Below are 27237 nucleotides of genomic sequence, written 5' to 3'. Positions count from 1 at the left end.
CGCTGTCGGAGAGCACCCTGTGGTGATGGGCTCTGGATTACTAACTCAAAAATATCACCCCACCCCCCTCCGACGCCACAGACACGCATTCTGAGGGGCAAAACATCCACACACACACACACAGATTCCAGACGCACAAAGTCACTTGCATTGAGAATGCCGTCTGATGTTGCCTCTCTTCTTTCACTGAGACTTTTGTCATCTTCATTTCAGTTTGTTTTTTTTAGCTCAAACGCCTCCTTTAAGACCTTGTCGTTGAGCAGTCTATCTGTCTCCACGCTCCCCTGTCTCTGCCTTACTCTTTGTGTCCCTTTGCGTTCCTCCATCTCTCTGTTCCCCCCCCCCCTGTGATCTAGAGTTTGGGTGTTATTAGGTGAAAGATGTGCCACGCAGATGATGAGTCATCGTGTCGCTCTGTCATCTCCAACCTCCTCATCCCCCCCCAGCCCTCCAACTCTCATCGGAGAGAGCATTTTCTCCTCACGAGACACACGTGTGCCGTAGGATGGTGCGAGGGGCTCACAAACGCTGTCATGTCATCCTCACGCATGTTTTCCATCTGACAGAGACGTCAACCACCGCTTTTCTAAAAGCAGCAGGCGCCACATCAACAGACATGCACTTGCAGACGTGTCGCTGCCTTGTTGTCTGAAGGTACCATCATTTTGAATGTTTTTTCTATTTGAACACGCTTTTTTTCCCCCTCCTAGCGAGAATATGCGTAGAATTCAAATGGGCTTCTTTTGGTACCCTGAAAGCTGTGATGGAATATGACAGGCTGATAATATTTCCAAGGCAGTGGACGGTAGCTTTAGCGGCTTACTGTGCATGTTTTCTGACCTTTGTTTTATTTGTTTCCTCGCCACAGTGACCATTGAACCTTGGCTTTGTTGGAAATGGCAGATAATCTCCTGCTTTGCATGGGCAAAGCTTTTCCTCCACGGAGCCGAGAATGTATCTCCTAACCCCGAGGCAGGGCCACTCTCTTGCTCGAGACAGAGGCGGAAAGAAAGGGAGAGAGCTGCAGAGAGAGGAGGAAGGAAGGGAGGGAGAGCGGTAGAGGAATGGAAAGCAAAGGCATCTGCAATGCAAATGGGTGCCCTGCAACCCTGAATAATTCAAAGTGTTGAATGGAAATCTTGCTTTTCTGATCCCCTGTCATTAACTTCTGCCGGAGTGGGCCATTCTCATTTGGGCTCTTTTGCCCTGCGCACCTCCCATTCTGTACACCCCCCCCTCCCCCTTTTTCTATCTCTCACACTCTCCCTCTGTACTTCTGCTCTTGCCCACTTTACCTCCTCGTCTTTAGAAACCACTTTCTCCCTCTGCTTATTCATAGAAACTCTGCACGCCTGTTGCCCTCCTGTTTCCCTCACAGGTCTTTTCCCCCGATAAGACACGTCGCTTCCTTCCTCCCCGAACTGTTTGAAAAGAATTGAGGAGAAGAAGAAAAGAGGGCCCCACTCTGTTTTTATGGCCCTAATTTCCTTGTACAGTTGATCTGTGGATTATGCGCCGCCAGCAGCCATGGGGGATACAGATGGTGAACCTTTGTGAGGGCCCTCTCTAAGCTCTTCCTATTAAAAGAACGGAGAGAAAGGATTATCTCTCACTTGCTGAATATCAGATTCATGCACAATGCAGCCGGTGTATTCATTGAGCGAGTGCTGCTCCCTTTGTTAATTGCTGCGATGGGTAGCAGCGGTGGAGTTGGTTTCTTGCGCGCACTCTTTTTTTTTTGTCCCCCCCCGCTCCAAGCGTCATTTGTGAAAAGTAAGATGTTTGATGTTACAATGCACTCAGCCCGCCTTTGTCGTTGCCGTGGTGAAAATGCTATTTTCATGTTTTGGTTTGGTTTCCTTTAATGTGTTGCTTTCTGTGTCCGTCTGCTGCTTCAGCCCCATCGAGCCGAGAGGGAACGGCTTAATATATTATTTGATGGATTAGAGCCTGAGCGTTTTTGAATAATTCATTCTAGGTTATTAATGTGACTGTCTGCCGCTGGTCTTTCATATGCCCCTGACTCTGGGTTTTTATTGGTCACTGAAAGCCCACAGACATTAGAGTTCTATTCCTAAACATAACAGTGGTACAGTCGGCTGTCTGCATTAGACTGTTAGCCAATCGGAGCTTCGATGGGTTTTTTACATGAGCCAATGAGTGTCAACTTGAGAAGAAAGTGCCCACCCTCTTCTTTTGTTACAAAGCTCAGCGTCCTGGTGGCGCGCGCATCGTATAGAAAATGAGAGCCTCTTCCGTTAGATGCGTCACTTCCCTTGGTTTGTTTTTTCTAAATAATATTTATTATTTATTGTACAGAAAGAAATACATAAAAATATTAGAAAAACAAATCTTTATACTTCACTTACTCTGTGTGATTACTACTAACAGGGAATATGGGTATATAATAGCGGTAGATACAAATAATATTTCTTAATAAATATTATATGTACGGTACATATTGCACAGTTGGTGTACGCCTGGTGTTACTCTTGGACAAACCTGTCTGATAAATTAACTTTTTATCCCTTTTTATCTGAAATTGGGTGGTGAACTTGATAACACTTGGTTCTATGTGTCTATTGTGTACTTCAGCTCATAACTACCAGCTGTACCATCTTCAGACATCTTTTTCAACAACAAACTTCAGACCGAGTGTATTTTCTTCTAATTCAGTATATTCAGACCACTATTACTCAGTGAAGAAGCACTTGGAGTGATTAAGAGAGTACAATAAGAGAGTTATCTTTTGAATGAGACCAAAGTCATGCAGCTGGTGCAAATGGTTGAAGAGCAGCTTTCAATTTACTTTGGGTGTCGTTTGGAGGTATTTTCAGGTAAATTCGCCCACCTTCTAAGAGGTTAAGCTCAGCAGCTTAACACATCTTCAAAGTAAAGAGCAGCGTAAAGATGACCATCTACCTCAAAAGAATTGGAGTACACTGAGGTTTAGGTTCTTAAAGCTATGCCTTAAGTGTTATTTGTATTTAAAAGCTAAAACTAAATAGATTTGAATCAATCACATTTTCTTTGAAGTTTGAAAAGGGCATCCAGTGCACACTCCAGCGCAGTGTCAGTGATTCTGCCTGTGCATATTCCAGGCAGGTTCACCCCACTCGTAGTAGGCCTCCTTTATCGTGCGCTGGCTTCCCTGGCAGGGCGGACGAGTCGGTGGGCTGAATGTGCCGGAGCCCTGAGACTGCAGAGTGATTTGGCCCGGGCATGATGTTACTGCAAGATGAGCTGCGGAGAGATGCTAGCATATAATTGCCTGTTGAGTTGGCTGGGCGTCTTTGTGAGCTGTGTGTATTCAGGGCGTCAGCTGCAACTTTGCAGGCTGATGGGGGTGGACTGTGAAGCACAGATCTCCGTTTAATGATTGCAGCAAGTTGTGCGATTGATTGCATCGCTTTGAGGCACACTTTTTGCACGGACAGCCGCCTTGTCAAAAGTGTTCTCGCTAGAATTAACTGAATATCTTGGTTTCTTCATCCACAGGCTTTGATTGACACCAAAGGTGTTGCTTTGAGATTTTTAATACCTTTTTTAAATCCCTTGAGGCTCTCCTGGTTTCTACCTTCCTCCTTGCTTACCCCACCTTCTCCTTCCTTTTGGAATAAGTTTTAAAAGTCTAATAAGAGGAAAAAACTTTAAGTTTCAACGACTTTGAGGCCTCCATTTGGGGAAATCTTCGAATCTGCTGTGTCATCAAAACATGAAGAAAAGTGCCTCCTGGTCCCACCCACACCAACCTGCCGTCAGTGTTCACACACATGAATGCATCATGAGTTATGGTTGAAAGACATTCAAAACTTGGTCCTAGGAGGGAGTTCTTATCCTCCCACAGCTGGTCTCCAGAGGAAACATCTGCTCGGTAGCAGCGTCTAGAACTGAGGTCCACATTATGGTAAAACCACAAATCTCAGTGCTGATGCTTAGTGGAAAACATCCTGTGAAGAACCGCTCCCCTCTCCCGAGCCTTATGCGGTCAGCCTCAGTAAGACGCATCGCACCGACATGCCAAGATTACAGAAGCCCCGCTTACAGATACACATCTGCATCTGGTGTAGTGGCTGCTGCGTGTGTGGACTTCAAAAGGAGTTTAGATTTATAGATATTGATTTACGGACGTAAATGGTCATAAGCATTGCAGGAATTGCATTGGTGTAAAAACCAAATGAACTGGTACCTTCCAAGTTCACAAGCTGCTTTCATTATTTTAGCACTCAGCCAGATTTTTGTATTAGCAAAGGGCATTCAAATGTATGAGAGCCTGTTATTTGCCAAAGTAGCTGCTAGGATGAGACAAAGTTGTCAGGCTTAATCAAATTTTACAAAACATTTGGCCAATGTCTGGCAGTAATTTCCTTCTCTGTTTAGAAGTAAAGGGCATGGAAGGCAGATAGAGTGGGTGTGCATTTGTGTTTGTCTTTGTGCTAGGTGGTTTGTTTGTATTTCTTTATGGTTTTGGTTATGTAGGCTGCATCTTCACTGTGTGTGTGTGTGTGTCTGTGTATGTGTGTGTGTGTGTGTGTGCAAATGGCCTGTTAGCCATCTGAAAGCAGTTTCCCTCCCCGGATGATGAATCCCTCATATGTTTTTGATGTCGTCCATGAAAGCAGTTTGCGCATTTAGACTTGCAACCGCACCGCGCCCCATTTCCACTGGCTCATTTATGCACATAATAAAAACCGCTGCACGATTGTATACCCAATTTGCCAGGTGGTTATTGCTTTCTAAATTGAATGAGCCACCCTAAGTGTGATGGTTCGAAGTTGTGCGCCGCTTAAAGGCACCGTGATAGTTCCACTGATTTTAGTAGAAACAGTGGAAGAGCAAAACAACAAAACGCACAAAGGAGAGTTGTCTCGTGCAAAGGTGCTGATTATTGCAACTGAGTGAACCGGAGATGCTGCATATCATTCCCATAGAGACATTTGGGATACTTGTCTTGTTCTTTGCTTGCTGTGACAGCAGCTCTCTGCAATTTAGGACTGTGTGTGTGTGTGTGTGTGTGTGTGTGTGTGTGTGTGTGTGTGTGTGTGTGTGTGTGCGCGTACACATGTTGTGTTTTCGTTTGATCATGTGGTACACACGCGTGTATGTGGGCTTGTTTGCGTTTGTCAGGCCTATTCATGCCGAAGCATGTGACACGGGCTCAGCCGACCTCCAGTGTAATGGTTATGTGACCTTAGCCAACCGAGTGTGGTGATGCAACCATCCCTTGCTCTCCTCCTCCCCCTCCTCCCCTTCCCCCCGCTCTCGCACGAGGGCGAGGTGGATCTGCACGGGGACCCAAGGTCGTTTTCACCGCTAAAAAAAGCAATAAAAATGCACTCCTACTTTTAATAAAGCAATTATAACTCATTTCCGTGTTCAATTAATTGAAAGTTTTCCATTAGGAGAGAAGTCTGAAATTGCCTCAGAATTGCTAGATATGTTTCACTCCAGCGTTGCACTGGGGGAATGTAATGCTTTTCAGAGTTACTTTTAATTGTGTGTGTGAGTTTCGCTTGTTATAGAAAGTATCCTACACAATTTCACACCAATACTCTGGTTTTTTTTTAGGTGCTGTGTATTTGGAAGGAGGTTTGGAGGAGTCCCGGCAGCTCTTTGGAAGACTGCTCTTCAAGACAGAGGTAACTAAATATATTACTCGCCTCTAATTTGCTTTCCTTTGCCCACTCGTATGCGTATTTGCCTGAGCGTGTGTCTTTTTCTTTTTGTGAACACTCTACTCATCAGTCGTAGAGACGAGCTGTGGACACACGAAACACAATGTTCCTTATTTGATTTGTGGAAGACATAACTGTCGTGTTTTCACCGATCCTGCCTCTTGTATTTGCTCAAACCCACACGGCATGTTTTGGCAAGCGCCACATATTGCAGGATACTGAGGCCCTGCCAGCCTCAGAACCTGGGATCTCGTATAATCTCTCTTTACCCCGCAGTACTTTTGACTAGCTGCTTATTGTGTGCACTACACTGATATGCACAAAGATATAACAATAGGACTGAGAAAAAGGGAAATCTCGACGAGCCATAGTGTGGCTTGTATATCTTGTGAAATTAACTGGAGGTGTGGAACATTGCAATTTGCCCGTCTTGAGCAGGACACCTGCTATTGTTTGCAAGTGTGTTTGTGTGTGTGATCAGCAGGCATGAATAATTGATGAATGGATCAGTATTTGCATCTATCTTGGCAAGAAATGTTATGAGTCAATTAAATGACTCGCAGCACATCTAGTATGTAACGGCAGACTTTGTTTCTAATAAGCTATTGTGGGTGTTGGTCTGAGATCAGGTTGGTGACTCCCACACGACAGGACACATGGCTGAAGCATGTTTGATCCCATATGTTTGATTTTTAAGAGACCAGATCAGAGGCGTCTGGGCTAAATCTTTGACAACCACACACCACAAAACAACTGGGGAAGATTATCAGTAATTGGGGATCATCCCTGCAACAAACACATTTGCTGGAAATATAAAATCTATTTACATTGATTGAAATATTGAAATACAGTAACTTTCTAATTAACTTGATATTCTTCATGGTTCAAGACCAAACATTTGACCAATTTTCTGGGGGATTTGAGCTTTTATTTACCATTTTCTCACTTTAATTGACACAACATTTAGCCTTGATTTGTCTCCATGCTTGGCTGAATTCTCTCTGAGTATTTTCTATTGTGTGGCTAGCTGTTGTGTTTGAGTGCCAACCGAAGAGTATTGTTTCCATGTGGGTAGCTGAAACGTCCTTGGATCTGTTTTACTGTCTTCCTCTGGCCGTGAAAGTCGACAGCAGTTATGGTGAATTGGAGATTCTCTTGTAAAGACTTCCTTTTGTTGCTGAACAGATGTGCATTTAAAGAAACTGCAACATGTCAAGTACTTATTATAAGTAACCTTCATATTAAGAGCAGAGCAGCAACTATTAGTGTAGGCAGAGGACGGGTGGACTGTCACCATCAAGACTGTTTAAAAATAAAAATCAGCATACAGACAAAGAGAAACATGCGCTCACAAACATGTCTTCTAATGCAAAATAACTGGCAGCATTGAACACATTGATATCCCATGGCTACAAAAGATACCTGCTGTTATTTTGTGCGTTTCATCACTCGGAGAGAAAAACAGATGAGACGAAAGTTAGCTGTGCTTATGATAGAATTTCCAGATGGAGCAAACAGTTTGAATGAGTAAAGAAAAGATAAAGACGGGGTGTATTAGCAGCTTGTTTTATGGGAAAAAAGAGCCCACATGACAATGGGTACGATATCAGATTCTGAATTGTTAAAATTGTGCTCAATCTTAGATGAAATCCAACAGTATTTTATATAATAGTACAAGTAATAACTATAAAACTGCATCACAGGATTAATGGTGATTAAGGACTCAGAGATGTAAACAGGACTAGACGAGAGCTAAACCTTTCAAGTGAAGAAAAAAAGCAAGATCTTAAAATCAATTCTAAAATCTAATGGGAGCCTGTAAAAGATTGGCCAAATGTGGGATATGTGATCTGTATTCTTTGTTCTACTTTAAAGTGTCTCTTCAGCATTTTGAACTGCTGGAGATGAGTGCGAGCTTTGCAGTTTATGCAAGAAAGCAGGGAATTAAAGTGTTCGATACAAGGAATGGAAGCATAAATAACTTTCTCCTAATCTAAAAAGGATAAACGACATCATTTGATGACCCTTTGTACATGGCCTTCAAAGTAAAAAAACAAACATCTGTCCGGTTTCAGAAGTTTAACGATATAACCGTTTTCTTATGTCATCAAGGCACAGAATACAAAATGATGTGATTCACACATGGTCAAATTGTGTGTATATACAGGACTGTCTCAGAAAATTAGAATATTGTGATAAAGTTCTTTATTTTCTGTAATGCAATTAAAAAAACAAAAATGTCATACATTCTGGATTCATTACAAATCAACTGAAATATTGCAAGCCTTTTATTATTTTAATATTGCTGATTATGGCTTACAGCTTAAGAAAACTCAAAAATCCTATCTCAAAAAATTAGAATAGTTCCTCAGACCAAGTAAAAAAAAAGATTTATAACAGCAAAACAAAATCAAACATTTGAAAATGTCCATTAATGCACTCAGTACTTGGTTGGGAATCCTTTTGCACGGATTACTGCATCAATGCGGCGTGGCATGGAGGCAATCAGCCTGTGGCATTGTTGAGGTGTTATGGATGCCCAGGATGCTTCAATAGCGGCCTTTAGCTCATTAGCATTGATGGGTCTGGTGTCTTTCAGCTTCTTCTTCACAATACCCCACATATTCTCTATGGGGTTCAGGTCAGGGGAATTGGCAGGCCAATCGAGGACAGTAATGCCATGGTCAGTACACCAGTTACTGGTGGTTTTGGCACTGTGGGCAGGTGCCAGATCATGCTGGAAAATGAATTCCTCATCTCCATAGAGCTTTTCAGCAGACGGAAGCATGTAGTGCTCTAAAATCTCTTGGTACACAGCTGCATTTACTCTGGGCTTGATGAAACACAGTGGACCAACACCAGCAGCTGACATGGCTCCCCAAACCATCACTGACTGTGGGAACTTCACACTGGATTTCAAGCAACTTGGATTTTGCTCCTCTCCAGCCTTTCTCCAGACTCTGGCGCCTTGACTTCCAAATGAAATACAAAACTTGCTTTCGTCTGAAAAGAGGACTTTGGACCACTCTGCAACTGTCCAGTGCTTCATTTCCATAGCCCAAGTCAGACGCTTCTTCCGTTGTCTTGAGTTCAGAAGTGGCTTGACCATGGGAATACGGCTATTGTAGCCCATTTCCCGGACACGTCTGTGAACAGTGGCTTTTGATACCTGGACTCCAGCTTCAGTCCACTGTCTTTGAAGCTCCCCCAAATTCTGGAAGCGACTCTTCTTCACAATGCTGTTAAGGCTGCGGTCATCTCTCTTGGTTGTGCAGCGTTTCCTGCCACATTTCCCCCTTCCAACAGACTTTTTGTGGATGTGCTTTGAAACTGCACTCTGTGAACAGCTTGCTCTTTGAGACATTTCTTTTTGTGTCTTACCCTCCTGATGGAGGGTGTCAATGATGGTCCTCTGGACAGCAGTCAGATCAGCAGTCTTCCCCATACTTGTGATTTAGTTTACTGAACCAAGCTGAGTGTTTTTCAAGGCTCAGGAAACCCTTGCAGGTGTTTCGAGTTAATTAGACGATTCGAGTGATTCGTTGAACACCCTACTAGTATACTTTTTCATGATATTCTAATATTTAGAGATAGGATATTTGAGTTTTCTTAAGCTGTATGCCATAATCAGCAATATTAAAATAATAAAAGGCTTGCAATATTTCAGTTGATTTGTAATGAATCCAGAATGTATGACATTTTTGTTTTTTTAATTGCATTACAGAAAATAAAGAACTTTATCACAATATTCTAATTTTCTGAGACAGTCCTGTATAGTTATCTGCATAACAATAAATAGAGACACCATCGTATCTGCGTAACAATAACAGTTGAGATGACACGTAATGTTACCGACGGGGAAGTTAAAGAAATAAGAAACTGATAGGGGCCCAGAACTTTACCTTGAGGAACTCCACATATAAAAAGCCACAAACTAATCTCTTTGATTTAACACAAAGTCTCAAATATAATGTTATGATTCAAACCTATGGTATATGAATTATTGAATGGCATTCAACACTAAGCTGCGTAGTGAAATGTACTAACAAACCTCAAGAAGCTTCGCCTTGATTTTTAGGAAGCTTAAAAGAAATTGCGCATTATTGAATGGGCCCTAAATAAGTCTGTGAAATGCTCTCGTTCTCTTTTTGGCTGCTGATCAAGTAGCATTACAGTTTCACAAGCTGAGTCGACTTATTGCTGCACACTCATTAATTATATTTCCCGTTCAAACCTTTGACGAGCATCTGGTGCAGTCCACACAATCATGATTTATCTTTCGTTGTCATTGTTTTTTTTTTTACTATAATAAACTTAACTCTACACACTCTTAGTGTCGTTATTCCAAGTGTGCAATACTGTATAGTAAAGTTACAATGTCACAGTTACAATGGCACTATTTTGCAAGATCAAATGGATCAATTATTAACAATAAATTATTATACAACAATCTATTGTGTGATTGTATGAACAGAATTATGACATGTCGTACGTGGAAATCTTTGAACCGTGTGAGTAAAAGTCATTATTTTATTGGTTGGATTGTTTTTGACAGCATCCAAAATTCTCAGAAATCGAACGAGCTGCGGGGGGGGGGGGACGACATGTCAGTTGTGGTACTGTGACAACGTTTTGCACAGTCAAAGTTGCTCTACAAAAACCCCCTTACAGTGCATAACAATCAATGATGAATTCACAGTCTTTAAATGCAGTCAATACGCTCAACTGTGGTGAAGTAAAACAGTTCAGATCACACAGAAATTCCCAAGAATCTTTGTGCAAACCAAGTTGAGAGATTTCCAACTTTAGTGTGAGGTTTTTAGACATGCAGACTGAAGATTGAAATAGTTTGGCTTGTCACCCCCCCTGCTGAATCCTCCTGATGGCTTCTCTGTCATACAAAGCTGAGAGGAGACAGATGGACACAGACCAGAAAGCAAGCCATGTGGTGTGATGGGTGAGGAGTGGGCCGACCAGAGAGATGGACGGACAGAGGGGAAGATGCATCTCTGTGGTCTGCTGGTCCACTTGAATCCCTCCCTTCTCGCTTAACATGGGTCAGAATGGGTCTTCACACAGCACATTACCAATTTAATGAGAGGCAGTGCAAAATTGAAGGTCTCTACATTTTTCACAGTCTGGAAGGTTATGTCGCTTCTATTTGTCGGTATGGTATTCCATTCACACATGGGTGATCAATCCTGTACCCTCCTGTTCTCTCTGTAACAACAGGATGCTGGCTGGTGTCTCTCTTTAGCTCCCTCTTGTTTTCTCTGTCTTTCCTTTCTATTCTTTCCTCTCTCTAACACTCCAGGATGTCATTACCCCCACAGATGTTTTACTACACTCTTATGACAAGTCAAGACAAAAGCTCCACAACCCCGGAGTAAAAATTCAGAATTGACTACCTACGACGAAGCATGCATGTAATTTCCACCTCAAGAACTAACCAGTCAAACAGTGGCCCCCAGTTTTTTCTCTCTCCCTCACCTTCTGTCATTCCGTAATTGGTATGGCATTCATGGCTGGAGCGCAACAGTTATTTCCGTCCCCTTGTTTTTTTCTCAACATATCACCTTTGCTGGCACTGTTTCCCAAACAACAGGGCTCTCGCAGAGGATGGAATCTAGCTTCGTTGCACACAGAAGCCCGGAGGAAACAATAGATGCTAATTTGCTAATGATGTTACTGTGGAGGTTATTAAAGCATCAGCAGAGTGGCAGGAAGCATCTTCTTCAGGGGGAGATGCTCGATTGCGCCCAACCTGGTCTGCAATATTGCTGGGAAAAGATGTTGATGCCACTGTGCTGTCCTGAGGGAAATGCCTCTTGAGGAGCAATCATTATAATGATGAAATCACTAGTTACCCATGGGCTCATCTGTTGGCTTTTATGAACACCATCACACAAGCATACACACTCAAAGACCAAATGCAACAAAGGTTGCTGTGGCAACCGAGACGGTCACCATGGAACTGTGGTGGTCGCTATTGGTAATATGGCATCACAGCCATTTGAGAATGAGTAAGTGCTTATATTTTCTGTTACATGAACCACAAACAATACACTCTACTTCTCTTTTCACTGGGCTACTCTCTACCTATTCAACACCCCAATGTCCCTTTCTGTTCTCTGGTAATATCTCTTCAATTTGTATGCTTTGTCGTGTGACAGCTACAGACAATATGTTCAATGTTTGAAGGAGAGTGTGTATGCCTTCTCCACTGTCCTTAGTTTAGTAATAGCTTGGAGAATAATCTCCATCTGGCAATGAAAGCAAATGTTTTTTTTTTGGCCTTTAGCATTTATTATAGAGATAGGACAGATAGACTGGAAAAGGGGAGAGAGAGGGGCTCTGCCATGTGAGCTATGTGGGCGCCTGCTACATAAAAAAAAAAAAGATATATGTTGTCTTCGTATTTATTACTGGAGCACGTATGGCCTCTGCGATACACTCAACTCCATCCGACAAGGAAGTGTGGGGATTGGATAAAGTGCAGCAGTAAACGGCATGCCCCACGAGGTGAGGGAGCTAAACTAACCCAACTAAGACCTGATGTTATTCCATTAACGCTACCCAGCCTGCTTCTGGCTGATAACCGGTTCTAGGAAAACAAGATGGATGAATCAAGACTCAAGCAAACCCAGCAACGGGAGATCAGGGACTGTTTTGCCCACATCTTTACGGAGACCTGCTCCATCGTGGCGTCCTGGATCAAGCTATCGGCAGACTCAGTGTTTACATCAATGATGTAATTGTAAAGGTTTCGCTGTTCACTTCAACCCTAAATCACATAGTGGACTTCACTAGAGTCTGTACTAGTTATCCCATATTTGGGAGATAACCTTGACTGTTCACTGGCAGAAGCCTCCATCTTGGACTTAGGGCTGCTTTTATGTTGGCATTGATTAGCGACGCTATCTCTTATCGATTTCTCTGCTGCACTACTGCGTTTGATGGATTGATTGGCAGCCTGTAGCTAGAGACCAATTTGTCAAGGAGCATTGGACCTTGTCAGAGAAAAGCACCATTATGTCCCAATCATGGATGGCCAACAATCCCAGGGGTGTGTGTGTGTGTGTGTGTGGGTGTAGTGGTGTTGACTATTCATGGTTGGTTGGTGATCCCTGAGTGTGTGCAGGACTGAGCTTATGTCTCCATTCCCTCATGGGTTATAGAAGCACTGATTGAAGCCCACCTTTAAAACGGAGATCATAGGTTTCACCAAGTTGCCTTTCATTCTGCTCATTATGGGTAGGCCGTTGAAACAAACGTGTTTTTTCATATGTTTTCTTTATCTTTTTTTCTGTTTGTAGCACAAGCGCTCCAGCCTCCAAATGGCTACGATTCAGCTGCTGCACATGAGGATTTGCACCCCCAGTAATTATACCTTCATCGTGCTGGGAGAGAGACTGAGTAGGGAGAAAAAACCTGTTGTTATTCTTAAATCCCCACTGGATGCTGGCTTAATCATTGTCTGCCTTGTCTTTGGAATGGCTGTAATTGAAACATTAGCTGTTCGGGTCTATATACAGCATGTGGGCGGATCGCGTGCGCCCTGTGGATGGATTTTCATCATAAGCCTCGATCACAAGCCGAAGCAACTTGTGTGTACTTCACTTCCTCCTGCGTTTTTCGATGCATCGCTTTCATGTGCGTTTGACACGCTGCAAAAATCACTACGTCAAAAGCCCATGTTGTATTCACAAGCAGGCTCCGTGTTGACTTGATACCTGCTATGTGTTTAGTGCTTCCCAACTCCAGTTCTAGTCCAAGAGGCAAGCAACCAAAAGGAAGCATTGCTCAAATGCATTCACCACTTTCATTAATTTTTCATTGGCTGCTCAAGGCGATGGGTGGTTGCCAGCTGGGTGGGCTGAGAAGATGAGGCGCCCATTGGATGCCGCTGACCACACACAACCCTCCCTGTGGGCTAACGCTGCATTTTAAAGGTTTATCTCCTTGAACCTTTTAAACACCTGAGTGATACTGTACTTTAGAGGCCCTCGCCACATCTCTATCACCACTATGTCTCACCCAACATTAGACCCCAGGCCAAAAACTGCTTCTGACTGGCGTTGTCCTTGGCAACAACTTGAGAGCCACAGCTTTCTCGCTCTCGCTCTCGCTCTCGCTCTCGCTCTCGCTCTCGCTCTCCCCCCCCCCCCTCCCCCTGTCTATTTTTCAGCCTCTGTCTTTTCTACCATTCAATCTTGTGTGGTAACCTCGGAGCAGGGTTGAGGAAACACGTTGATCTTGAACATATTTCTCTCCACATCCAGGGGAGGCACAAGTCCAGCACTGTCAATGTGCGTCTCCAGAGACAACGCACCTCTCAAAGCCAAATCCCACCAACCCTCAGACACCCCTCGCCTTCCACTCGAATCCACCCCCCCACTCCCAATTGGGCGGTCGATATACAGACCTCTTGGTCTGAAAATGAGATGCAGACTCATTTGCTGTTATCTCACCGCCCCACATCGAGGCTGTTGATGCAGTGAGTGTCCCCAACATCGAACCATCTGTTGCATCATCACAATCTGGCTTTCTTTCGTCCGTGGAATAATTTACAAAATAACCAAACTTTATAATGAAGTGTTATTTTGTGAGATGGAGCTGCTTTCTCTGATATTGGTGAACAGCGAGTTGTCAAGACTGAAAAGTGAAATCTCAGAGCCATTTACTAACCAAGCATCTCAGTTTCTTTCCTTGTATATACAGGATAAAATGATAACTCTTGTGTCGGTGTTAAGGTTTCCTGTCCACCGCAGTAGCCAATGAAACTACCATTGCATCACAGAAAATGCGCAAGGCTGATGAAATTCAACAAGAGAAATGTAATACTTAGAAATCCTCCTTATTATCATACAATGTTTTTTGTTCTTAAGCCTGGACCTTAATTATTTGTGGAGCAAAACACATATTTGAGGCTGTAATTGCTACTTAATATTTATTTGTATGTTTTGTCATTTAATTATGTTTATTTGAACTGTTTTTGTTTTACTGTCTTTGCAGGGCCTACAGGAGGTCTGGCTCAACTATCCCCCCCACCCCCTGCAGGTTGGTTGAGAGATGTTTTATTAAAGATGTTTATTCCGGGCTAGGTGCCTCTCATTAAAACTCCACTCACCCCCCAAGACAAAAGCATTCTCCCATTGAAGTTTTCCTGCCTGTGTGTGTGTGTGTGTGTGTGTGTGTGTGTGTGTGTGTGTGTGTGCGCGCGTTGCTCACAGAGGTGGGCAAGCTGTTAGTTATTTTGCCTGAGGCTGACAGAGTTCTTTATAGCTGTCACAAGGCCCCCAGTAGCCTTCCTCTAGTCTTCATTGTTCTGCTCCTGTGTCTCGCTGCTCTCCATTTTGCTCCAGACCCCTAATCCACTTTCTCATTTACTCAGTCTGTATTCCTCCACGGCCTTGCTCCTCTTTCTCCGCCACATCGTTCTCTCCTTCTCCATCATCATGCTGTTGCACTCCCTCTGTCTCTTCACTCACTCTGTCGTTCTTTGCTTTGCATGATCTGCCCAGAAACATGTCAACAGTGTTTGTTTGAAATTAGGATTCGGAAGAAGAGATCAAAGATGCCATAACAGGATTACAGTCCCGAATCACATGGGGCCTCCAGGGACCGTCGCGCATCTTTCTCCTCCGATGAGTTCGTGTGGAGAAAGTGTTTCTTTGTGTGTATGCCGAGACTCGTCTTTAAGCAGTTTATTCTCTTCATCTCCCTGCGTGTGCATGAGTGTTGCTGCGTCTTCATATGTACATTTTTGCATATCCATGTTCGGCCCAAAGAATTCTGTTTACGTGCATCTGCTTATGCTCGTCTTTGCCTCTTCACCACTGTGTTTCTCATCCCCAAATGCTGAAGATGCACAGAGCAAATAGAAGTTTTTATGTGTTCAGCTTCTCCTGGTGAGTTGCACAGCGGAGGCCCCCAAACAGCGGGCACCGTGATCAGGGTGGGAGGCCCGGTGTGAGCCGTACAGCCGCTCTGTGGCGCAACGGGAAGCTCCACAGTTTGCCGCACGAGTAGTCGTTATCCGCTTCTGAGCTCGTGGCCCCATTACATCACACTGTGTGTCTGAGGTTTCCTCAGGGTGGTCTCCTGCCAGTGGGGTAACGCATGTTAAATTGTGCCATCCTCTCGGTAGCTTGATAGCATCTTGACCTTTTGGCTCGAGATGATCTAATCAGAGCAGTATCACACAAGGAAAACACATCTTTCCCTCCATCATTTATTTATTTCATTATTTATTCTATAATTGATGAAAGCCCCCAGGAGTTTAGGCGAGAACATTAGGCCCAAAATTGTTGCTGAGAATTAACAAGGTGTCACCCGCTCCCCTGTCCACCAAGACAGGGATGACAACACAGAGGTGAAGAGGAGCCGTCTTAATGAGGTTTGAGTGGACGGCAATGGCAGCTCGCCATGGCGTGGGTAATTATGCGTACACCCGACTTTGGCATACACGCATACATTAGCCTTGCCACCGCCGTGCCCTACAGAGCGCAGTGGAATGCTACGTGGTTGACAGGCAAATCTTTATGTCTTTCGTGTTCTCTCGATTCGCACCAGCGCATCATCAACCCCAGCCCTCCAGAACAATTTACCAGAACGTCATTTACGTCGAGTGTGGATTTCAGAAAATGTTCTTTGGTTTATTGGGGGAGATTCATGAGCGTCGGGCTTTTTTGGGCCTCAGAAGACCCTGGCTCTGATTCTGCCTTCTGTCTGGACTGAGCTGAAAGTAATGCTTTGAAGCCTTTTCAAAAGAGTTTTATTTTTTTCACAACTGCTGTTGATATTTTATTTTTTTCTCATCTCTTCACTTCGTTTGAAGCCTTGCTGCCGGCCATTCCCCCTGAAGGATAGCGCCTGCGAGTGCTGAACTCGTCAGATGCCTTTCGTTGTGATGCATGACATTTAAACGCCTTTCGTTAATTAACAGAGGGGGGGGGGAGAAGCACAAATTAAATGTTTCTTAGGACATATTGGAAGATGGAACCACGACTTTACTGGCAGCACTCCAATTAAAATGCTGTGTTTAAAGCACGGGCTTGACATGGGAGACATTTCTTCTTGGAGATGCAGTAAAAGAAGATGCTGGATACTCTATTCTTGTGTGTGGGTCACTTAATGTACATCCTAACAGTCAGTTTAATGTGCTTTTGTTCCCTTTGACATGATGTGGCTCCATGTTTCTGGTCAAGCAGTTGTTCCACGCAGAGGCCAATGAGATGTTTCTCGCAGTCTAATTAAGACACCCATAAGGATATGTCTTGATTCAACAAACGTGCGTGCACATATTTTCCAAGCATATCATTTATTTTTCTAATGAGCAAATACTGTAGTCAAAGCGAGCAGCGTGTTTAGCTGCAGCCGTGTACCTCCGTGCTCACCAGGCCCTGAAGCTGATTTTGTTCATAATCTACAGCCATTTTCACAAACAAACAATTCTTTCAAGACTTCTCCACGTGAAGCGGCCGGGAGTCTCTGATACAGGCTGCGTCAGACTTACAGTACGACTGAGTCACCACAGATATTAATTGACTGTTTGAATCACCAGATTTCGACAGAGAGGGAGAAAAGCGAGCTGTTTGACTTAAACCTTAATGACTAAGAGATTCCATCTGCTGCACATCATGTGAGTTTGTTTTGAGGCGGAGTGAAAACACACACTCTAAACAGGCCCTCCAGCAGCACACACTGTAGAGGATCCTTTCATTTAAAAGGAATTTATTTGACGCACTTATGCGGAACGACTTCATTAGGCACGTTTCTGTGTCCGGTTCAAAGATCCCTGCTGGTCGTTACTGGAAACGTATCTTTTGCACAATTCATTCAGTAAAGAATTGGAAAGTGACCTAATTCATTATTCCAAATAGTACATATTAAGAATATAAGGGCATTTACTCATCTCTGCTCTTTTCTTAAGACGTTTTTATATACACTCTGATCAATCCTGAGGTGTTTGAAATCTTGACCACATTGCCAAAAGTATGTGGACACTCGAACAAGGCCTCGGCGATATGGCTATAAATCAGGTCATGATGTGGGTCGTTTCATATCTCGAGAACAATACATCACAAAAAAACATGTTTTCTGGTAATTCAATTAATGAATAAATAAAATGATATATAAATATTTGATTAAGAATAGAAACGCAATGCGTTGTCCAAATGACTTGAATGTTGACGTTGGGGAGTTCACCTGCTGGTTTTTGGACACGGTTGATTGCGAGTATTTGCTCCCGTTCAGCCACAAGAACGTTGATGAGGTCGCAGCTGGAGTTCAGGTTCATCCCAAAGATGTCGGACGAGTTCGTCAACACCACACTGGGAAAAGCATTTCTTTATGGTCTCGGCGTAGAAGAATTGTGATGTTAAAACAGGAACGTCTGTTTAAACACTATTGTCTAAAATAGTTAAGATTTCCTTTTCATTGGAACTAAGGGTTCTAAACAACGAAGTAGAGAAATGTGTTGTGTAAAGAAAGAATATCTTTGCAGAAACACCTTTTGTGCAATTTCTTTTCTTCCCCCCCGGCCAGGTCCAGGAGCCTCAGACGGACAGGCAGCTGATTGAGACGTCTCCCGTCCTGCAGAAACTCACCAGCTTCGAGGACTGTATTGGAATTTTGTTCACACATGTGCGCCTCCTGGCCAGAGCCTTCACTTTGAGGACCGTGGGCTTCAACCACCTCACCCTGTAAGTACGCCCGGTGTTTGTTTGTTGATAATAGCGTTACGGCCAATTAAAATGCAAAGCGAGGCACGAGTTGGCCAGATGTAATTTGCCAAGATGCCGCAGAACTAGCCCCGACTGTGTGCGTTGTTCCCTTTAGAGGTGATGATGCATTATGATATATAATATGATCTGAGATGCTGGGAGTTTTACTATACGTCACGCATCTTAAATTGTTTTATCTGCTGTGAATGCGGCACCTCCCACATCATCATTATATTAACCCCCTGCAGCTGAATACGTGGTCTTGCGTTCACTAAGGCTGCATGTAAAGCAAGTGATGTCCTGAATGTCACGTTCAAAGCAGCGGAGTGAAAGATGGCCTCTGTCACTGGGTTTCTGCCCAGTCTCTAATCCGAGGGTTTCACAGCCGAGAGAGAGAGAGAACGGCCCCCGGGACTCTGAAGGCCCCATATCTGTAGTCTGCCTCTATCTGAGAGGCCATAACCTCAGTGCCTCATGGGAAATGGGGTTTTGATTCACTGGGTTGTCCAGGGCACGGGGTTTAAAATGTCTCTTTTTATTCATTGCAGCCACATCTCTTATTTGACATATTTATCTCTCTGTCGTGCTTCAGCCTTATGAATTCCTTTATTCTCTCTTAAATGTAGTTTTGCATCCTGATTTAATTAAGACCACATCTACTATACATATAGTACTGCAGTGTTCCTGTACTTTGAGTTGTGTTCCTCCACAGTGGTGGTGATTTAGTCCTCTCACCCTCCCACTATGACATTTGTTCAATAGCCAGTTAGAAACTTCCACAGCCACGTCTTGAAAAGGATGGGACGACCTTGCCTGTTTGTAACAAACATGTCACCATTGTGTGGCTGCACGTTAACCTTCCCCGGGAGTTCATTGATGGAATGCAAATTTAAAAAGATTGCTACTTTCATAAGACAGTGTTTTCACTAATGAGACTGTTCACTTCAATGTTTTTAACTTCTGAGCTTAACAACACGACACAATACTGAGTTTGACAGCTACAGTAATTTAGCCTTGGCAGCACATCTCTGATTTCTTATTGGCAGGCTGCACTCTGTAATTGCTTGCTTAGGTTTGCCACAAGGACGTGTGTGTGTGTGTGTGTGTGTGTGTGTGTGGTACACATCCAGTACACTGCTTTGTATGTTCTAGGTAGAAACCTATAGTATTTTCTAACTTGGTGGTATCACATCCAAAAGCTTAACAGGTTATATTTGAGATGGACATTTTTTAGTTCACATAATTGTATTATTTCTTTTCCTGCAGCAAAAAGAAATTATTCATATATTTTTAGTTTTTTTTTATGTTCATTAGCTTGTGAGTGGCCAAAGGCAGGTTGACCTAAATAGAGCCGACTCACTCGAAAGCTGGAACTGAGCTCCGGCTGACCATAAGGACCAAAGGTTGTACCAAAGTAGGTCCCGCTGCCGGGATGGAGAGAAGAACGAGGTCAGATAACAGATATGAAGGTCAGACAATAAGGTAGGCAGCGGGACCCAGGTCGGCCTTTAGTCTCACTTTATGCAGAAATAGAGGACAAAGTGACGTAGACGAAGACCGCACAAGAAGCAAAGAAGGAAGCTGACCCTGTTTACAGGCACTGGAGGCCAGAGGCTACCATCAGACTGCAGACATGGAGAGCTCTGTCCCCCCAGGTGCTGAGCTGCAGGTTGCAAGAGTTTCACTGTGAATGAAACAGGACGCATCTCTCTCCAAGTTCTGTATTTGTTACATGAAAGTACATTTTGCTGCTTTTAGAGTCGTTTTTTTAAACATTTATACATGTTATTATATCTTACTAAATATATTTAAGTTGTGCAAAATGTAAAGTTGGAGTAAATGGGTAAAATGTGACAATTCTGGTTTTTGCAATTTTACAAAAGCATTATTTATTTATTCTATGACGCCCAAAGAAAAAGCAATAACCAGGAAACAGATTTTCTGCATTGCAGTCATTTAACTTTAAAGAATCCTCATCATTAAACAATATTTAAAGAAACTGCCATTGAGTTAGGTAATTACAATATTTGTAATTATAGTATTTATGCAGTATTTAAACAAGACAGAATAAGCAGATTACTCAAATTATATGATTGAAGGTAGGTGAGCTAAAAAAAAAATATATATATATATATATATACATTTATATACATTTATTTATATATATATATATATATATATATATACATATTTATTTATATACATTTATATATATTTATTTAAAAAGCATTTCTAACATAATTTGCTATTTGAAGAACAGTCTGACTTTAAGATCAGGTAGAGATAATGGCATAGTTGTCGTTGGTTGTTACTGGACCAATAGACGACGACTCTGTCGAAGAGCATTAACTGGAAACGTCACTTGTGGATGTGCTAATAAATTGCACTTAGGGGGATCTACAGTGTGCAGAGCTTTTTATTTATGTTTTCATTAAGATTAGGTAGTCCATTAAATAGCTTGTCTATAAAGATTTTACATCATTCATACTGTAAAGCCAAGGCGAGGTTTGTCCTCTGCAGCGAAACACACTCAATTATTTCTCTGCTCATTACAATCGTGCTGAAAGAGACTCTGTGATTTCATTATATTGAAGTACCATTTTGTATTTATATTGATCTTTTAAAGTAGTAAAATTCTAAAAATGACACTGAGTGTTGCTCCCCCCCGTAACATTCTGTAGAAAGTAGCTACAGATTACACATTTGAACCTTTACACAAGCATGCACACATAAAACCAGAACATTATTTCCCTTAGAACTGAGAGGAAAAATGGCCCTAAAAGATGGAGTGCTCCCCTCTTTTGGAGCGGGAAGCATGTCGCTGCCTCCTCAGAGGGGCTGTTAAAGGTATTTTAGATCAAAGTCAAAGGCGAATAAAGACCTCGGCTCCACACTTTACTTCAATTTCCCCCACCTTACTGCAGTATTGTGCCTCTGCTGTTGAAGTGAATAAGGAATGGCTCTTTGCGCTGCTTCACACAGCAACGCATTCCTCTCTGACCCGCTTTATCTCTCCTAGTTCCCTCCATCGCTTCTCTATTTTTCCCTTTCCTCTCCCTTTGTCACTCCCTTTCTCCCTCTGCCTCCCGTTGGACATTAAATTAGCTCACACTCCACCGTCTCTCTCTGTTTCTACCCAACATACGCTCTGTGGCATCCCAGCTCACATACAGTATGCATGGTATGGATCCTGAGAGTCTGCAGCAAACCTGTTGACACGCGTTCACATGTGCAGCGCTAAAGTGCAGCATGCACAGGGAGTTCTCTTCGTCTCCCACCAGCCTCTTTTAACCCCCCCCCCCTCATCCCAACCTCTGCTTCCTCAAGCTCTCATGTGTCGTGGCGAAGCCTCTTCATTAAGGAGCTCTGTGATTATTTTTAATGTGGGAGTGTGCGTCAGGCGGGTCCCTTCGCTCCTAATGAAGCTCAATTCTGGACCTGAAAGGCAGACGCAATAAAAAAGTAGCTTTTCAAGTTCTTACTGATCTTGTGTGTCCCTGCAACTGTTCTGCTCTCTTACATCTTTAGTATTCATCACTTTCCTCTTTGTACTGTACATTTGAATATTAAAGTGGCATTTGTACCGCTGCAACGATTAGTCCACTAATCAATTAGGGAATTATATTCAGAATTGATTGTTTGTCATTTTTCATGCAAAAATGGGAAATATTCAGTTTTCAACCTCAAATATGGAGATTTCCTTTTTTCTGTGTTTCATATCATATCAAAGTGAATATGTTCCCGCATCACTTTGGACTTTGAGGACATTTATTCAATAAATCTAGAAAATAATGGGCAGATTATTCGATAATTAAAATAATCGTTTGTTGGCATAACAAGCAATTAGGGAATCTAAAAATAATTGAATAATAATAATAATAATTGAAGCTATGAGAAAAATAATTGATTAAGATCATGCGTTCATTGGCAGAAAGGTTTTGTTACCGTTAAAGTGGAGTTTATTCATCCTCCCTCCTTCTGTCCTCTTACACAACCACGTATTTAACTGATAAGTTGATCAAAAGAAAGTAATTGATACAAATGTTAAATCCTTTTCATGGGAACATTCTCTGGTTGCAGCTTCTCAAATGTGACAATCGCTCTTTCTGTTTTATGTTGTTGTACGTTGAACACCTTTCGGCTTTTTGGACTGTTTGGAAATTGTGACGGGATTTCTTTCTGCTCTGCACTAAACTTTTAGTCGGCAGGAAAGATAATTAATAATGGAAATGATTGACGGTTGCAGCCGTGCGACAGATGCTCTAAGTGCTGTTTCACTCTTTAGCTCAGATCTCTCTACGCTGCGGCTCACAAAAGGCAGAAGCGCCGGGAATTGGACAATAAACTTTGACCTTTTTTTCCCTCTTTGATGTCCGCCTCTTCCTCGTCTTTTTACCTCAACATGGTTCTCTCATCTTCACACTTTTCCACCTCCTGCTGGAAGCTCATACCGATAGATGGATGTGTGCGCTGCTGCTGTACATAACTCCCTGCCTGTACTTACGCCCACCCACCTAACTCTTCCTGCCTGGCACAGCACCAGCCCACATCTGCAATGCTAATCTATAATTCTGTTTAATTAATGACCTGCCTTTCACCGACGGGGGAGAAAGGCGGAGCGCTGATGTACAGTATCGCAGTGTTGCCGTTAGCTTTTTCGAGGAATTGTTAGAAGGTTGAAAGTAGTTCTGTAAACCTGTGTGCACGCTGGCTGCTTTTTATGGGTTTAGGATTTTGACAGGCAGGTGTACCAGAGGTTTTTTTTTTTAATCGTGTATACCTCCCCCACTGCCAACGCCCCCCCCAAGCTTAAATTGCAATCAAAGCACGACGCTTTTCTTCAGAAGGGTTGCTACTTCAGGCAGCCTTGGAGTTGTCACACAGCTCGTCAGTGCAGCTGTTCCCACGGGCCACCCATGAAATGTACATCAGCCGACTTCACCGTTTCTGCTCAAAGTCTAAAAGCCTGGCACATTTGTGGAGGAAGCATCATGCCTTTCATGACCCACTGATGTGAAACCCTCTTTTTGCACAATTTCCCCGTGTGCTCCTACTTCATCCCTACTATATTATTCCCCCCCCCCCCCCCCCCATATCCTATCCTTTTGTAACCTTGTGTTTTCTTTGTTTAAATTCTTACTTGTCCATTTCTCCCTCTTTACCTCCCTGATGTCATGTCCAGGGGCCACAACCAGAGGATGGAGTTCCTGGGAGACTCCATCATGCAGCTGGTGGCCACAGAGTACCTCTTCATCCACTTCCCTGATCACCACGAAGGACATTTAACAGTAAGATCACTTAAATCACATCTCAGCAGACACTGTACCTGTGTGTTGTCTTCTATCTTCTATATTATATCTTCTTATATATCTTCTTATATCTTATATCTTATATTCTTCTATCTTCTTATATTCTATCTTCTATCTTCTTCTATTCTTCTATCTTCTCTATTCTTCTATCTCTTATCTTCTATCTTCTTATCTTCTTATATCTTCTTATATCTTCTTACTATCTTCTTGTATTCTTCTTATATCTTCTATCTTCTTCTATTCTTCTATCTTCTTCTATTCTTCTATCTTCTATCTTCTATCTTCTATCTTCTATCTTCTATCTTCTTATATTCTTCTATCTTCTATCTTCTATCTTCTATCTTCTATCTTCTTATATTCTTCTATCTTCTATCTTCTATCTTCTATCTTCTATCTTCTATCTTCTTATATTCTTCTATCTTCTATCTTCTATCTTCTATCTTCTATCTTCTATCTTCTATCTTCTTCTATTCTTCTATCTTCTATCTTCTTATATTCTTCTATTCTTCTATCTTCTATCTTCTTCTATTCTTCTATTCTTCTATCTTCTTGTATTCTTCTTCTATCTTCTATCTTCTTATATTCTTCTATTCTTCTATCTTCTATCTATCTTCTATCTTCTATATCTTCTATCTTCTTATATCTTCTTCTATCTTATATCTTCTTATATCTTCTATCTTCTATTTTCTATCTTCTTCTATTCTTATATTCTTCTATCTTCTATCTTCTTCTATTCTTATATTCTTCTATCTTCTGCAAGTTGCTCAAAGCCGCTGTTCCCTTCTTACACAAGTTTACCTAAAATGAAGTTACAGCTGTGTTTCTGTGTGGGGGGGATTCTTCCTTCTCCAAGTGGCAGCCAGGTATTCACCCCCCATCCTGTTTCTCTTGTTTCCACAAAACAACTCTTCCACTCCTCACCCCACACTGTGTTTGCTGTGCTCCTCTTGTGATGGGTATTGTCATAAGTCAAAATTGTTCAGTGGTGCTGAATAACACATCTTTGTCTGTGGAGTTTTACACAAACTGTCAAGCGTCGGGAAAAGTGAAGTTGCGCGCCAACGTGCACGTCTTGTAACGCCGGTACAAAGCGAACAATCACACTTTGAACATGCGAGTCCATTTTCTGACAGCGTCAGGCGGCATTACATCTCCCTCTTTTCATTTTAGCGTCAGCACTTCTCTTCAGAAGAGCGACCACTCGAGGCTACAGGGATTGAACTTGGCTAAACCTGAATAAGAACCTTTTTGCGGGTTTGATATTTATTCGTGGATATTCCTTATAGATGGAGGCCGTGACGTCATTTGTTTAAAAGCTTCCCTCAAGCTTTCGCTGAGACTGAAAGCTCCAGCGATGCCTATGCCCAAGAGTCGAGATGGGGTACATCTGAAATGGATTTCAAATCAGGGAGAAAAGTGCTCATTCAACTAGTGTGTGTGTTCAGTTAAGGAGGGCACATCACAGCAAGACCGAAGCAGACAGTCATATTGCATTCTATTTGCTCCTTTGCGCATCTTGTAGCTATATTTAACATGTTTGTGTTTTTCCTTTTAGAGACGTGAATGTACCTTACTCAGGCTAACATGTTGTCATGCGCTAAGCTCCAAGTCACAATGTAATATTTAACGGAGCAGCGTGCCCTGAAACATTTACTCTGCATTACTGTTTCTGTCTTTGATGAATTATTCCATGTGTGGTTTATTTGTATGTAGCTTTGTGCACTTGTGTGTGCACCTTGACAACATTTCTGACAGGTGGACATGAAAGTGAGACGCTCTTCTTGTTTGTCCGCAGCTACTCCGCAGTTCGCTGGTAAACAACCGCACACAGGCCAAAGTGGCAGAGGAGTTGGGGATGCAGGACTTCGCCATCACCAACGACAAAACCAAAAGGCCAGTCGCACTACGGACCAAGACTCTGGCTGACTTGTTGGAGTGTATGTTCACATCCCTCTTGATTCTTTTCTGCAGAAAGAAGATCTTTATAGATCCGTCTAAACCGCCACATCAACCTGTTTCTTGCATGTCTCTCCAGAATGTGCCGCATGAAGGACCGTTATTGATTTTCTTTGTTTCCTTTTGTGTTCGATGTCAAACAGTCATTTCTCTGCTGAAGACACTGGAAGATGCTCCCCGTGTGCTTAGTATGACTGCAGCAGTTAGTGTGGATTTCCATTTCTTTCTTCCGTCAGCTGCCGCAATCCATACACTACGCGTAGCGCTCCTGCACCGTAACACATTGTTGGAACAGAATAAGACACAAAGTAAAATATGCTTAGTAAAGTCAGTGGATGGTGGAAGACATTTGGCAGCTGAAGGGGAAATGATCTGCATCATGCAGTGGTTGTTTTATCCACTCTGGTTTAGTAAGACTTGATGTCTTGCTTCCAGGATCAGATCTAAATTGGAGTGGGCAGTTGGCCTGCAAGGTAAAGTCTCACAACTGAAGCATCTGAGCATCCGCCCGCCTCGCTCCTCTTCACACACCGACTTAGTTTCTATAGAATTGTTAACTAACAAACTAAGATGAATAAAATCATCAATAATAGTTTTTCTCCGGGGGGGAGCAACGAGTAGATACGTAATGCTTCTATTTCAAATCCAATATGTTCTACATTTGAACGAGTAGAAGTGTTAGACTGCCCGTTTCACACTGTATATTATTACATGCATGTTTTAAACTGGATGTGGTCGCAGCTGTACCGAGGCAATTTCTTATGTAGTGAGATAAAGAGTAGAAAGTCAAAGTGCTTTTCATTCAAACAACTGGTTACACGAACATTGTATTATTGTAATGTGTAGTGACAGTGAGGAATACTCCAGACAATTAAGGTGCAAACCAGAGTTCCCACGGATTCAATTCATTAATCATAAAAAAAGGCCTTTATTGGGATCTTTCCTCCTGCCTCTCGCATTAACCTATGGCGCTTAAAAATGGTGGTAAATTTCATCCGAATTGCAATTCAATCTAACTTTCCTCAAGCTGTAGGAACCCTGACAAACAGGGAACGCCTTGCTCTGATGCTTCTGGTGCGGCTCGGCAAAATATGGAAAGAAAGTGTCCAATACGCAGGTTGTCCACCAGTTTATTTTTTAAAAATCCAACAACATAAATCATGTTTTTGTTGATAAACACAGTGGCGGGCCGTGCATTTCACACCTAGGCCTTCAGTGATGTCCTACAGTCCTACCTGAATTATTCCCCCTCTTAATACCATCATTATGACGCCATGGCTCTAGAAACTACACATTTAGACACAAACGCAGTATAACCGGGCGTTGCATCACCTTAACATAGTCAAGTACAACAGAGTTATATTAATATTTACGAAACATTTAGTTGTAAATAGCAGGCATTCCCAGCAGTACAATGTGCAGTGCCTCTCGGAGGCTGTGAGCCGGGGGTACCGCTCGTAGTTAGTGATTTGAAAGTGGCGAACAAACCCTTTTCCCAGCTGTGATAGGCTCGCTAGCGTCGGGGTTGGCCTTTCTCTTCTCACGATGTCTATCTTTTCTTGAAAAGGT

General features: G+C 42.7%; 1 protein-coding gene across 4 annotated transcripts in view; it reads left to right on the top strand.

Moving 5' to 3' along the window:
- The window catches only part of drosha (drosha ribonuclease III), a 74279-nt gene that overhangs the window by 34023 nt on the left and 13019 nt on the right, over window positions 1–27237 (top strand). For all 4 annotated transcript variants that reach the window (XM_029458078.1, XM_029458075.1, XM_029458077.1 and 1 more), the window contains exons 23-27: window positions 5569–5639; window positions 14691–14735; window positions 18225–18382; window positions 23586–23691; window positions 25508–25649. In XM_029458078.1, the coding sequence (XP_029313938.1) occupies window positions 5569–5639; window positions 14691–14735; window positions 18225–18382; window positions 23586–23691; window positions 25508–25649 (522 nt within the window). The remainder of the gene's footprint in view (window positions 1–5568; window positions 5640–14690; window positions 14736–18224; window positions 18383–23585; window positions 23692–25507; window positions 25650–27237) is intronic.

Source organism: Cottoperca gobio, chromosome 20, assembly GCF_900634415.1.
Source record: "Cottoperca gobio chromosome 20, fCotGob3.1, whole genome shotgun sequence".
NCBI classification, from domain to species: domain Eukaryota; kingdom Metazoa; phylum Chordata; class Actinopteri; order Perciformes; family Bovichtidae; genus Cottoperca; species Cottoperca gobio.
The sequence above is the reverse complement of the archived record's forward strand: the minus strand, read 5'-3'. Positions and strand labels throughout refer to the sequence as shown.